This window comes from Acinonyx jubatus, chromosome D3 (assembly GCF_027475565.1).
Source record: "Acinonyx jubatus isolate Ajub_Pintada_27869175 chromosome D3, VMU_Ajub_asm_v1.0, whole genome shotgun sequence".
NCBI classification, from domain to species: Eukaryota; Metazoa; Chordata; class Mammalia; order Carnivora; family Felidae; genus Acinonyx; species Acinonyx jubatus.
The window spans coordinates 48,005,478-48,020,613 of NC_069392.1; the positions used below are offsets into that span (position 1 = coordinate 48,005,478).

The window sequence follows — 15,136 nt, forward strand, 5'->3', positions numbered from 1 at the left end:
GAAAGTAGCATTTTAGAAACTGTCTCTGAGGGGCACCTGTCTCAGCTCAGGTCATGATCTCACTGGTTGTGAGTTCGAGCCCCGTGTTAGGCTCTGTGCTGACAGCTCAGAGCCTGGAGCCTGCTTTGGATTCCGTGTCTCCCTCTCTCTCTGCCTTTCTCCTGCTCTCTCTCTGAAAAATACATAAACATTAAAAATTTTAAAAAAAAGAAAAGAAAAGAAAAAGAAACTGTCTCTCTGGAAAACAGGAGAGGATAAAGCTGAATAGGGAACACAGACAGGATTGTCAGGCAACATTAAGAGCCCAGCCACCCGTTTATCCTGTACCAATCTGTCTCATGTAACTTTCTACCACTGTCTATAGTTGCCAGAGATAAAAACAGACAGTCAGACTGATCTTGAGGAACGACACCACGTTTTGTGAACAGGTGATGAGGCTTCTTCATGAGCTGCACAAAACACTCCCACAAGAATATTCCAAATTCATTGCATGACTCCATGAAAAGTACATTTTTCCCCAACACTTTGAGCCTAGAAAATCTGGGGGGACTGGTTAGTGAATACAGCTATTCTATTTGGAATATACAGCTCCATTAATACGATAATCATTAATTAAATGATTTGGGGGTTATACATATATTCCTATATATGTATATGTGGCTGTTTTGTACGAATAGTCAGTCACTCGAAAGTTGTTTAATTCTTCAGAAGAGGTAAAAGAAAATATCTAGAGTTGTGAAGTTCACAAACAGATTTAGAAGGTTATGATGACACCAAAGATTGATACGTTGGGAATCCTGCATAAACCATCAGTTGCTCTCTGTCTCTGGAATCTCTCTCCCAATTCTTTCCATTGAAGTTTTAATTGGGACTGCCTATGTTCCAGGTACTGTGGTCCTGACCTTCAGTGGGCTTCCAGTTGGGGAAATGAAAGCAAATGTTTACAACCTAGGCTGACTCACTTTGCAAGAGCTGGAGCTAAAAGCTAGAGAAAAGTAAAAGGGAGACAAGTGATCAATACTGTTTGAGTAGCACAAACATACTTACTTTCAATCTCGTATATAAAATTCAATATAACTTTTGGTAATCTGTGACTCGGGGAAACAAGAAAGAACACTTAATGAAAACTAAAATTCTTTTTTTTTTAAGTTCCTTTGTTTTGAAAGAGAATGAGTGCATGTGCACAAGCAGGGGTTGGGGTGCAGAAAGAGAGGGAGAGAGAGAGAATCCCAAGCATACTCCATGCTGTCAGTGTGGACTACAATGTAGGTCTTGAACCCATAAACTGTGACATCATGACCTGAGCCAAAATCAAAAGTCGGATGCTTAAGCAACCAGGTACCCCTAAGGTTCTTTTATTTAGAAACAATCTATGTTTCCTTTTTACCTTTTGTACCTCTTTAACCTGTGATGAACTGGGTACCAGGAAGTTTTCCACCAAACCTCTCTCAGTTGATTGCTTTATTCTTGAAAGCTAAGTTTGAAAAGAAACGTAGCATACATTATTTCCAAAGACAGTGGTTCTACACTGGTGAACTTTCTTTTGAAGTCTGGGACTGTTACCACACTCAAGGTCTTGTCTGTGCAGGCAGATTTTTCAATTGGAAAACAGAAACTATATCCTTGCTCCCAGTGATGCATCTGGTTGCTACACTTCTCAGCTGGGTTTTGGAATGGCTATGTTCAAGACACTTCAGGAAACAAACCAGTGATTGAAAAGCACCCCAGTCCTCTTGGATCTCCAGGAAAAGGCAAGAGGAAAAACCAGAAGGGAAAGGGGAAGAATATTTTGTGGAAAATACTCAGTTATCAGGAGTCATGTTTTAGTGCCAGTGTTGTTATTACTGGTTGTGCAACTTTAAGCCTCTTCGTTGCTCCTTTATAAAAGGAGGAGGCTGGGATTGGGTGATGCTTTGAAAGCTTAAAGAGTTTATTTTTATTAGGAAAATTAGAAATTTTGGACTTGATGGTATTACATACCAAATCAATATGAGCAGGAGTTAACTTGCCTATCATCATGAATTATTTAGTGAGTGAGGTCTTTACACTTATACTCAAAGTCCACACTAATGACCTAGTAATTATTTTAATCGATTCTCAATGAACTGTTAACTACCCTGTTGGCATACCAATAAGCAAGAAGCATTGTGAGAGCAGGTTCTGTGCACTATATTTGTATCCTTCCATCCACAATTCTGAACGGAAATCCGTGTATCCAAATAAATATTTCTGTATCCGTTTTTTACTAAGATTTATCATTTAACATTTGCGGTATTCTAAAAGTCCTAATTTTGATTTGTGTGAGCAGAAGAGAAGATACGACATGGAATCACAGAATCTTGAAGCTGATATTATTTTGGAGAACATGCAGTGTAAGCTCTTATAGAAAACTCTAAACATGTGAGCAAAGATATTACACAAGAATGCTCTTAGTAGGAAGTTGTGTGACAGCAAAAAATTAGAAACAGCTTTTATGCACACCAACTGGGGAATGGATAAATCAACCGCAACATATTCACATGATGAAATATTATACAGTAGTTGGGTTCATGAATTACAGTTGCAATATATCAATAGAAATAAATCTCAAAAACCTAATGTTGAATGAAGAACCAAGTTGTGCAAGAGTATATACAGATAGACACCTTTTATAGAAGACTAAAAATATGAAAAAAGGAATACACGTGTGTTAAAATTATAGAGACATGTACAGGAATGCCGGGATAAGCATCAACTTTGGGATGGTGGTTAACCGAGGACAGCAAGGAACAAGGTGCGGAAATCAGAGAAGAAAATAAACCAGAATCTGGAGAGATTAATCAACTTGTTTAAAAAACACAAAACAGGCCAGAAGTGAGTAGTGAGAGCTTTGTGCTTTCCACTACAAAATACTACCCCCAAAATGGACAGCTCCTGAGACTGGCTTTGTTTATTCGTTGGTCTCTTCTTCAGACACATGATAGCCCCAGGGAACTTAACATTATAAGGGACCTTAAAAGGTCTTATCTTCTGCAATTCCTCACTCAATTTTTTACTTTACTTACAACATGTCTGCTAAATGATGATCCCGCTTTTGTTAAAAACAAACCACAGCCAAAAGGAAAAATAAGCCTCTCCAAGTAACACCTTCCTAACCTCAAGGAAGACATTTCAGGACATCACTGGAGAAAATCCCCGCTAAACCAAACAGCGTAACTTCTGAAAAGTCCAGAGTTAACTACCAGCCCCACTTGCCTTCTAAGTGTGGTTGAGCTTAGCTTTCGATGCAGGTTGACTCATTAGGCAAGGACTTGCTGGCATCCTAAGCATGTACTAAGGGCCAGGCACAATGCCGGATGCTAGAGCACGGAGTGAACAAGGCAGCTCTTGCGATCCATGGTATAAATGAATCAAAAAGTGTGAAGGAGCATTGTTTTGCACTATCCGCCCCTTTGCCCTTCTCCGAGAGGTGAGTAAAGCTAATGGGGTCCTTCATGAGGCTCCTTGAAGCTCCAGTAATCCTGCTTTGAGAAAGATGGCTACATACTGAGGGTGGGAAAGAAGATGAATATACAAAAGCCAGACAGCATTTGTTAGAACTGTTTGAGCTACAGGTGACAGAAACTCCACTGGGACCTCTAGGGATTCGAGGATGTCACTTTGGTATATTATTTTGAATTAAACTTACTTAATAAACAGCTGGTGCTACAGAATTGTCGAATCACTACGTTGTACACCTGGGGCTAATACGACATTGCATATCAGCTATACTTCAATTAAAAAAAAAAAAAGACACAAACAGGTAGTTCAAGAAGGACCCTCCATTGTTTCCCTGAAAGCAGGAAATAAATCTCCCGCGTGAAAGGTACTCTTCCTGTACCAGGAGGGTGGAAGGCATCCTTACCACCAGAGACAGAGAATTTCATGCTGAAAAGACTGTACAAACCTTGTTACATCTTTAACAATTTACTACCTCTGCGTCTTGTCCATTCTTCACAAATTTATTGTTTGTCTAAAAGTTATAAAAGCTGCCTTCTTTGGTCATTTCTTTGAGTCTCATATTTTTATGGGGCTCCAGCACATATGAAATTCAATTTTTTGTCTCCTGTTAATCTTATGTCAATTTAATTATTAGGCCAGCCAAAGAACCGAGAAAGGAAGAAGGGAAAAGTTTTCTGCCCTTACAGACCACCGGAAACACACCAGGAAGCAGCAGTGTTGAATCTTGAGAGAAGAAGGTCCAGGAACCCAAACACTTGCTGAACTTGTCCATGACTCTGCTCTTCTCCTCCTGACTGCTTTTCTTCTCTCCCTCCCTGGCCAAGTAACTTCAGCTCCTCTGGCTCATGTGGTAGGAAACAGCCACATACACTTCTGAGTCTTGTGCCACATGGTTAGGCACTTGAGCCCATTTTCCTGGTATTGGAAACCAAAATCCCAAGAAAGGGAATCAATGGCCAAGCCTGCACTGGCCACTGATTCCTTGGACTGGCAATTTGCTGCTACCACAATGTGTGGTGTACTATGAAAGATGGGCCTAGCGTTGGCCAACAGACCAAACGAAGCCTTCCATTGTAATATGGCGGTTTCTGCTACAATTTGGATAGTGTAGCAGAGGAAAAGGAGCACCCAAAAGAAATGGAGGCAGGGGCCGCACCCCGAAGAAGGATGAGTGCTGAGATAAAGCAATAGCTAAAGCAATAGCATTATTGTTTATGTGTGCTTAAAACATACTTGGAAACAAATGTATTCAATGAATTACTAGAGTTTTAAAAATCTATGTTGAATGGACTGATACTGTAGCAAAGCTTGGCCACTGAATGTTCTTCAATTTCAGAAAATTTTAAGCAACTTTGACATCCATGTCTCCTTCATTTCTAGCAGTGTGGCTTCTGGAGTATAAGACAAAAGCAGGTGACAGCCCCCAGGAATACAGAAGACTCAGAGGTTGGGGCAGAAAGGCCAGACAAAGTCCACTGGGAGAAGGAAGTTAGAGGTGGCCAGGTGAATAAGAATAAACACTGAATTTAGAGGGCACTGGGGGTACATAGTGAAGTGAGGACTGGAGTCGGGACCTGGAAGTTGGGGGTACGGGGTGGAGGAGGGGGTGGAGATACACTGGTGACCAATATATAGGTTCCCTGCCCTTGGGAAGCTTAAATTATATTGGGAGAGGTAGACCATATATAAATAAACATAAAAAATGATTACAGATCATAAGTGCCATGAAGTAAAATTTTAGGAAATAATAAAACAGATGCTAGGAGAGAAACCATCAGAAAAGATGTACTTTACACAGGATGTTGAGGGAAGGTGATATTTAAACTGTACCCTGAAAGATAAGGAAAGCCAGCAACGGAAACGACCAAGAAAAATGCATTTCAGGAACAGAGAACAGCTAACTCAAAGGTCCTGAGGTGGACAAAAATCACATGAAAGACAGGATACACTGGCATCCAGAGGTGAGCAGAGACAGCATGTGCTCATTTGATTAAAAAAAATGGCTGCCAGGCTCATCAAACTTGGAGGAAGTAACTCAAATGAGTGATTTTTTTAAAGGAAAGCAATTTTTATTTTCCTGAGTATGGGAACAATTGTAAGCATAAAGTCCTTCCATGTTGTAAGTGGCTTTGCTCCAGTTCTGGTATACAAAAATCCCCTGGGAGAAAATAGAATTTCAATAAAGCAACATCACAATCAGGACAAACAGCTTGATTTTGGAGGGAAAGAATATACTTTCTCATCAGAGAGGCTCAAGAGAAAAGATTTATGTCAATCCAGTCTAGTTGCAAAACTTTATATGCCACAAAATATACTTAGTTTGAAAAAAAAGCAAGATGAAATCTCCTTAGAAATACCAAAGCATGAGGCCGGTTTGCTTATGAGGTCCTGAAGCAATTGTTTGAGGAAAAAGCAGTAAGGTGGCTTTACTTTGCCTGAAATCAGAAGCTTGCAGCCACTATGTTTCACTTTCATACACACCTATGAGGGTTAAAATATAACCTAGGCCTAATGATGTTTATTGTGAATTAGCAGAAGAAAATATTAAAAGTACCTCTTTGTTTTGGGTATGCTGCCTTTGATAACAGCGTGTAAGATTTGAATAGAATGCTGACCTGCAGGAAGTTGACATCACTGACCAAAAAACATACTTTTCAGGCTAAGTATGTTGTGTATCAGTCCTACAGGGCCTGGGTTGGTGAGAGTGGGTTTTGAGAAGGTGGGATTACGGCTATATCATTCTTTCTTTTCTATGCCAGCTATGGTAATTCATACGTTAACTATGAGAATTCTTAGCTTAGGTGCTAATGTTGAACCCTAAACTAAATTCAGTATCACCATTCCATGAAAATCAGAAAGAAGGAATCAGGAAACAGTGTCTACTTAAAAGTAGGAAAGAAAAGTCAAAGAAGTTTCTGTTTAAAGAAAACATGTAAAAATACTATCAATAAATAGCCAACAAATTATTGGTCTTACCAAAGTCACCTTGAAAAAGAAAAGCAAGGATGCCTGGGTGGCTCAGTCAGTTAAGTGTCTGACTCTTGGTTTTGGCTCAGGTCATGGTCTCACAGTTCCTGGGTTCGAACTGCACATTGGGCTCTGCATTGATAGTGCAGAGCCTGCTTGGGATTCTCTCTCTCTCTCTCTCTCTCTCTCTGCCCCTCCCCCACTTGCACTGTCTCTTTTTCTCTCAAAATAAACAAATAAACTTTTGGAAAAAAGAAAAGAAAAGAAAAAAGAGAAGAAAGGAAAAGAAAAGCTGAAGGCATCATGCTCCCTGATTTCAAACTATATTACAAAGCTAAAGTAATTTAAAAAGTGTAGTATAGGCATAAAAACAGATGGACACATTGGTCAATCGAACAGAATATAGAGCCCAGAAATAAACCCACACTTACATGGTCAATTAATTTACAACAAAGGGGGCAAGAATTTGCAGCTATTTGCAAAAGAATGAAATTGGACCACTACCTTACACCAAACACAAAGATCAAGTCAAAAGGGATTAAAGACCTAACTAAATATGAGACCTGATCCCATAAAACTACAAGGAAACATAGGGTGGTGAGCTCCTTGTCATAAGTCTTGGATGATTTCCTATATCTAACACCAAAAGCAAAAGTAACAAAGGGAAATAGACAAGTGGGACTACAAACTTAAAAGCTTCTGTACAGTGAAGGAAACTATCAACCACATGAAAAGGCAACCTACTGAATAGGAGAAAATATTTTCAAATCATATACATATCTGATAAAAGACTAACATCCAAAATAAACAAAGAACCCAAACAACTCGATAACAAAAAGCAAACAATCCGATTAAAAAATGGGAAGATCTGAATAGACATTTTTCCAAAGAATATATACAGGTGGCTTGCAGACACATGAAAAGATACTCAACATCACTCATCATCAGGGAAATACAATCAAAACCACAGTGAGATATCATCTCATACTTGTTGGAATGGCTATTATCAAAAAATCTAGAAATAACAAGAGTTGGCAAGCATAGGGAGGAAAGGGAACCCTTGTTCACTATTGGTGGGAATATAAATTGGTGCAGCCACTATAGAAAACAGTATGGAGGTTCCTCAAAAAATAAAAAACAGAACTACCATATGATCCAGCAATTCTACTTCTGAGTGTTTATCCAAAGAGAAAGAAAACACTGTTCAAAAAGATACATGTATCCCCATGTCCACTGCAGCATTATTTACAATAGGCAAGATATGGAAATAACCTAAGTGTCCATTGATGAATGAATAAACAATATTACTCAACAATAAAAAAGAATGAAATCTTGCCATTTGCAATATGGACGGACTTTGAAGACACTAAGCACATGAAATAAGTCAGACAGAGACAGGCTAATACTGCATGATCTCTCTTACATGTGGAATCTAACAAACAAACAAACCCCGAAGCTCACAGATACAGAGAATAGATTGGTAGTTGCCACAGGTAGGGCAGGGGGTGGGGGAGAAAAGAGTGAACTGTCTTTGTTTTTTGTTTTCCTGTTTAAATAAATTGATTTATTTAAAAAAAAAGTAATGGTCCTGAATAAAAATGCTCAGAAATTGTTTAGGTAGATATTTACAGTGTCGGATAAATCCAGGGAACATTTTTAGTTTGGCATAGATGAAACTAAATTTGATTCTGGAAAATCTCAAGAAAAGAAATAACATAAGCTATTTGGGGGAATCTGTGTGATTTTTCACTATTTTGCATATTTAAATTATGTGTGTTTTACTTTACCACTTGATAGGGGATTTTATTAGAAATGTGTATTTCTTTTTTCTTTAATGTTTATTTATTTTGAGAAAGAGAGACATAGTGTGAGCAGGGGAGGGGCAGAGCGAGAGGGAGACAGAATCCAAAGCAGGCTCCAGGCTCTGAACTGTCAGCACAGAGCCCGAAGTGGGGCTCGAACTCACGTACATGGAGAGATCATGACCTGGGCTGAAGTCAGATGCTTAACTGACTGGGCCACCCAGGTGGCCCAGAGATGTAGATTTCTAACACAGGTTTCATATAAGTATACAATACATCATATTTTAAAAGGCATAAGAAGTGTTAATGATTCAGAGGAGAGGGACCCGGATCATCTTTTATGAAATGGTTAAAAAAGTTGGGGCTTCCTTTGCTGTGAAAATGATCTGGCCATGCGATGGAAGAAGAGTGAGCCTCATCCAGTGCCAGGGATACCGCTAGGATGCGTAAGCCTAAGTTAAGGATGCAAGTTCTGGCTTAACATATGGAACTTTCTAAGGAGGTGGCTATAAAGTTGAGTGGATGCCTTGAAGAGTAGTGGATTCTTTGTCCCCAGAAGTGTTCAAATGCAATCCATGCAGTCATTTGGCTGGATGTTGAAAAGCCAAAAGAAGGGTTATGTATCCACCCAGATGACTCTACTATGGAACGCCTACCACACAAGTTCCATGCCGTGGAACGGGGACACCGAGGTGAGTGAGACAGGCAGGGTCTCTGTTTTCACTGAGCTTGTAAAATGAACAAGTGAACAAATAATAAGATGAGGCAACTGCTGATTATGATCATTTCTCTGGTGGAAATCAAGAAGATGGGGGTCTGACTGATTAGCTCTGGGGCTGTTTGGCTGATTGGCTGCTTTGATGAAGCAGGTGACATGTGAACTAAGCCAGGACAGGTGAGAGCTGGAGAAGAGCATCCCAGCTTCTTTCATGGTGAGAGCGCTGAGTCAGCAAGGGGTTTGGTTTTCTGGAAGATGACTTCCTGGTGGAGCCCAGAAGTGCCTTGAGGGAAGGGAGGGTGAGCCAGTGGAGGCAGACAGAGGTTACACCGCACACAGCATTGTGGGTCCCAGGGAGAAGACTTTGTGGAAAAGAATGAGCTATAACTAAAATATTTTAAACAGGAGAGTGATGTAACCAATTTATGGTGTTTAAACAATAAATTCTTTTCTAAAGCTGAGATTCTGACTCTGATATGACAGGGTCCTAACTAGGTCTTATTGCACATACATATAAAACAATTATGTACCACACCTTTTGGTATTTGTTCTATTTAGCACTAACATTGTACCTAGAGGAGGAGGGCATCAAATTGTAAATTTCAGCAGTAGCTGGGGAAAAAATGATCCATTCTTGTGATTTATCCTGAACTGGCCCTCATCAACACATCTTTTCTGTAGATATATCCATTCTGCATTCTGCTCTGCTCTGGTCCTCTATGCCTGCTAATCCTATCCCACCCCCCCATCACTTCCATCAGATCAGCCATTCCATCACTGACAATTGATTGGGCTCTTTCTTCTGGTCCCAACTCATTATTGTGCCTCATAATGGAGGGCCTGTCTCTCTTCTGTCACAATGGACTGTCCTTGTGTGCCAGCACCTTGGCCTGAACTCAAGACCATTTTCTCCCTTACAGTCTGTGACACTATAGTCTCCTTGAGAACAGGGATTATAGCTGGTTCCCTACTATATCTCAGTATTCACCAGTTTGGCACGGTCAATTGTTAAATCTTACAAAAACGCTATTGCATGAATGGATACCCTGACCTTGGAGGCACCCTGCGTAGACCAGAGATCCTCCTGGACACTGACTCTCCTCTCTGCATTCAACCTGATCATCCTTCCAATTCCTCTGCTGTGAAACATGCCAGCTTTGTGCCAGTGAGACTCTCCTAACTATTTTAACTGGAGTTGGAATTGAGCTTTTTTTTTTTTTTTCTTAATCAGGCAAGGCACAAGCTTAAGATTGTTTTACTGAATTGCGGCTGAGTCTTAATCGTGATAACTCTGAAAAAGCTGGTCTGCAGGTGCTCTGTATCATTTCCAGAATAATAACAACAGTTCACATTCATCGTTCACTACTACTTGCCAGGCACCATACTAAGTCTCCTTTAATCCTCCCTGCCACCCTACATGGAAAATATTATTATCCCCATTTCACAGATGAGGAGATTGTGTCATAGAGTTATTTGCCCAGGGTCACACAGCTAACAAGTAGATCTGAGATTTTCAATATTCTTCTAAATATCAAATTTGTACTCTTAACAACCAGGGAAGAAATTATAAAATAAAATTCATAATAGCACATCCATATTAGCATAAAGAAATGCATAACTTAATTGGTGTGCTATTGAAAAATGGGTGTTATTACAGAACTCTCTGTTGTATAATTGGATAGATTCACTTTCTTTGTCACACATTTTCCTCTTCACTTCCAAAGAAATTTTGTCTATTCATAACCTTTACTAGCATATCAGAGCATATTTAAGATTTTTTGTAATTTTAAAGCATTTTATTTTAACAGAAGAACCCAGGAAACCTAGGAAAGCTTAGAAAATATCCCATATCTTATTATATTTTAAAGGACTCAAATAAGAAGCATGAAAAAAACCCAAGAGTTTTCATACACAACTGAAATGGATACAAGATCAAAACCATTCAGAGTTTTAAAATCTGCTCTACCTATAGAAGGTTTCAGCAACCAAAATAAACTCATCTTCCACAGTCCTTTGAGTGACAGCTCTAAAATGTCCAAAACACAAAATTCTCATTTTTAACTTGACATCAAAGCACACGTTCAGATATTTTTCTGATTTAAGAAGAAACTGCTTCTAAAAATGCCTGATGCTCCTGATGTTATTTAAAACATGTATAAAATACACAGATACCAGTCTATCTGGAAAACTATAGAATTACCACCCAGGGCACTAGCCTGGTTAAAGGCAAAACTCCAGATGGAAGTTGTTTCTTATTGAAAAAGAAGAAAACTTTTCTTCAGTAAGATAGTTATCTAAAAAATCCTGGTTCGAGCATTTATACTCCCTGTCCTGAGTAGGTTGTGGAATATTACACAATGCATTTAAGACATATAGAGAATCAGGGAAAGTACTAGCAAATTACAAATAACATTTAAGAGAATAAATGTTATTTATTATGATTTATTATAGTATAAGCCCATCTTAACTGGGCAAAATAATTTCCCAGCTTGGAGAAATTATAAATTCAACTAAGAATCGACCTTGTGAATAGCTTGGTTTACAAGTCATGGATTTAAAAACAACTGGACTGATAGGATATTATTTATTACGTGTTTATCTTATCCACCTTTTTGGTTAGGAGGTTCTTTTAGGGAACATAAGAAGCAGGAAAGTCTCGACATGGATCTTACTTTGGAAACTCTTAGCCTTTGCACCTTTGGGCAAGCCACTTAGTTTCTGGGTCTCAGTTACCCTGTCTGTACACTAGGGGGTAACAATACTCACGTTTTCACCACCCCACACAGATGCAATGTGTTGGGGAAGGGCATAGACTTTGGAGAGGCACAAATGCCTCTATGCCTAGATCTGCACATGTGAGGTCTGGGATAAGTTCCTTATCTACCCGAGCCTCAGTTTCCTCACTTATAAACTTACAATATCACACCTAGGAAGATTCCATTAGGATTAGAGAAGATACATGTAATCACTTGGCACTTAATAAGCTTTCAGTAAATGGTGGCTATTGATGCCTATGGCCCATTTTGTAAACTTCAGTATATTTGTAAGGTATTATTATATGACCGGTTTCTTCAGAAATCACGTAGTTTCTAACTATAACATTTCTCCCATGGTTTATATATATGAATACATTTTCTTATATGGATTGGAGCCTTGTTGCAATACTTTCCTCATGAAATTTGTTATGAGACTATGAAATTAGATCATAAAAATATGAAAAATAAGATCTCTGACTCTTACTCCTTTGCTGTGTTCTAATGTGTAGTCTGCAATGAGTTTTCAGTCTATTTATTCATCTTTTTATCATTCATTCAACAAACACCTACCAAGGGCTTAGAAAATCTATACTGCAGGAGAAAATAGCCTCTATATTTTATCAAGATGGTTTCATGAAATATTATAAGTTATGATAAATTATTATAGTAATATCGAAAGCTTAGAAAATATTACAGTTCATGTAACTTATAATGGAAATTAAGTATAAGTTTTGACAGGGGCACCTGGGCGGCTTAGTCAGTTAAGCATCCAACTTTGACTCAGGTTATGATCTCACAGTTCATGTGTTCGAGCTCAGCATTGGGCTCTGTGTTGACAGCTCACAGCCTGGAGCCTGCTTCGGATTCTGTATCTCCTCTCTCTGCCCCTCCCCTGTTCACGTTCTGTCTCTCACTCAAAAATAAATAAGCATTAAAAAAAAAAAAGAATAAGTTTTGACAATGTTACATATTCTCTAGAAAATAATTACATGCAAATTCTTTTCACAAGAGTTACTATATAAATTAATTCAAAATGTATAAGACAATAATCCAAGGAAGGGGATTTAGAAATGGAAACAACTTTAAAAAGTATCATGTTTGTGACTCAGTATTGAATTCTCTTTCAGAGTAGATTCTTAAGGGCTTTATATCTAGAATGATTTAAAAATAGGCCACAATTAGACACAATTAAGAAATTGTTCTGCTTTTACTTTATTTTCCATAACAATCATAAGCCATGTGTATTTATACTTACGGAAGACAACTGAATTTTATAATATATATATGTATATATTTCTGTAATGTTCTAAGTCAATCATCATAAACATAATTCATTTTAACAGTGATTGAGGTGTTCCCAATGTGTGGCAATGGCAAACTGGATGATAAAAGTACCAGTTTGGCAGGGATTGGCAAACTACTACTTGTGGACCAAATCCAGCCCAATCCCTGTTTTTGTAAACAAAGTTTTATTGGAACACAGCCTGGTCCATTTGTGTTCATGTAACGTAGGGTTGCTCATGTGACATACTGGCATGGTTGAGTAGTTTTGAAAGAAATGGCAGGGTCTACAAAGCCTAAAATATTTTCTATGCCATCTTTTACAGAGAGGGTTTGTAAACTCCTGCCTTATAGTAAAGATATTAAAGAATTTATGTGCCATTTTGAGTACTGACACAAAAAATAAGAAGGAATTTTAGAAGAGTTATTTAGCTGTATATTTAGCTCATTGCGTTTGTGCCCAATGCTTAGCGGACACACCAAAGGTAGGACCCATGCTACACACTTAAACATTTTTTTATTAAGTTTATTTATTTTGAAAGAGAGACAGAGAGAGCAAACGGGGGAGGGGCAGAGAGAGAGGGAGAAAGAGAATCCCAAGCAGGCTCCATACCATCAGTGCAGAGCCCGACGCAGGGCTTGAACCCACGAACCAGTGAGATCACGACCTGAGCCAAAATCAAGAGTCAGATGCTTAACCGACTGAGCTACCCAGGCACCCCTACACATTTGAGCAGGCAAATTTTTCACAAGCAGTCCTTACTGGGCTAAAAGGCCATGCTGCTCCCTACTGAGGTAACAAAAACTCCAAGTGTTATCCCAAGCCCCGGAGCAAATGCCCACCAGAATTGCATAATTATCCTTTCTTTTAGGAGCTGGGGATTTTAATTTGTGTCTAATTTTTGCTGTTGCTGGAAATAAGGTGACCTTCTATATAGTTCTGTAGACATCACAGCTTATTTAATTGAAAATGGCCATTATAATTAAAATAGGGGAAAAGGGTTGATGTGTTACCTGTATGTTGCTCTTCAATCCAGACTTGCAAATACATGAACAGGAGTAGCCCTGCTACCCCAAATATCAGCACCGAGAGGAAGACTTGTTTGGGGTTCATGACCATTTCAGATGGCTGCATTTCTCCTCATTTCTGAAGACCACATGATTTGTTTTTCGATAGAGTTTTGATCCTTTCTTGTTCTATTAGGTGCTCATTCCATGAAGTAACCTAGAATTATTAAAAATCCACATTGTACCTTACTGATGACATATCTTCCCAAACACAGCATAAGTATGCAGCATGTCAGTGACGGTGAGGGCTCACGTGAACCATAACACTCAGAAGACAGAAGAGATGGTAGGAGCATGTCCCTAAAAATGGCAATTTTCTATAATAAAGCTTTATTGTAGCTAAAGAATCTAAGGAATTCACCGTATCCTACAGTTAATAAGTAACACTTTCACATTTAATTAGGGGCAGTATAGACAGGCTTAAGCCACCCTCTATTGTAGAGTAAAGCAGGTTCCAGTGACCTGAAGATGACTGTGAGGGGAAAGAAGACCTATCAGGATAGACTGTTGAAGGAGTTTTGAAAAACACGTTCATAGAAAAAAAGGGGAAAAAATCACTTCATGTCTGAAAAATACATAAAGTTCAAAAATGGAGGGTTCAATCTATCATTTCCCTTTCATGTAAAAGTAATAGATTTCTCCAACTGAAAGGGTACATTAAAAATCCCTCAAACGCCTAAAAGGATAAATATTAAAAGGTCAAAGTTAAAAGGCTTCTCGCACAATAACACGGAGTACAGATGTGTACCTCAGATTACAGAAATCCACCTCCACAATGAAAAGTTACTTTATTTAAAGAAATGTTGAAATGACTTTGTTTTACAACAATCTCATTTAGTGTAATCTTAACATTTTACTTTTTGTAAGTTGCATCCACGTTTGAGAATCTAACGAAAATGCAGACTCTCCTTTTGGACAAATACAAACACACATACGCTCTTGCATCAATATCGGGATGCTTAGGTACTCTCACCGAAAGTCAAGGTAAGAAGGTCTGCTGCCCATGAACTGCCACGCAAATAAGCAGCAGCCTGCCTGGTGAGTTCCACAGTCCAGCTAATGAG

The 15,136-nt window shown here is 38.8% G+C and overlaps 1 protein-coding gene across 3 annotated transcripts in view; it reads right to left on the reverse strand.

The window, feature by feature from the left end:
* Nucleotides 1–15,136, reverse strand: part of CHST9 (carbohydrate sulfotransferase 9) — a 239,816-nt gene that overhangs the window by 184,279 nt on the left and 40,401 nt on the right. For all 3 annotated transcript variants that reach the window (XM_027068686.2, XM_027068687.2, XM_027068685.2), the window contains exon 2: nucleotides 14,019–14,229. In XM_027068686.2, coding sequence (XP_026924487.1) covers nucleotides 14,019–14,139 — 121 coding nt within the window. In that variant the 5' untranslated portion in view covers nucleotides 14,140–14,229. The remainder of the gene's footprint in view (nucleotides 1–14,018; nucleotides 14,230–15,136) is intronic.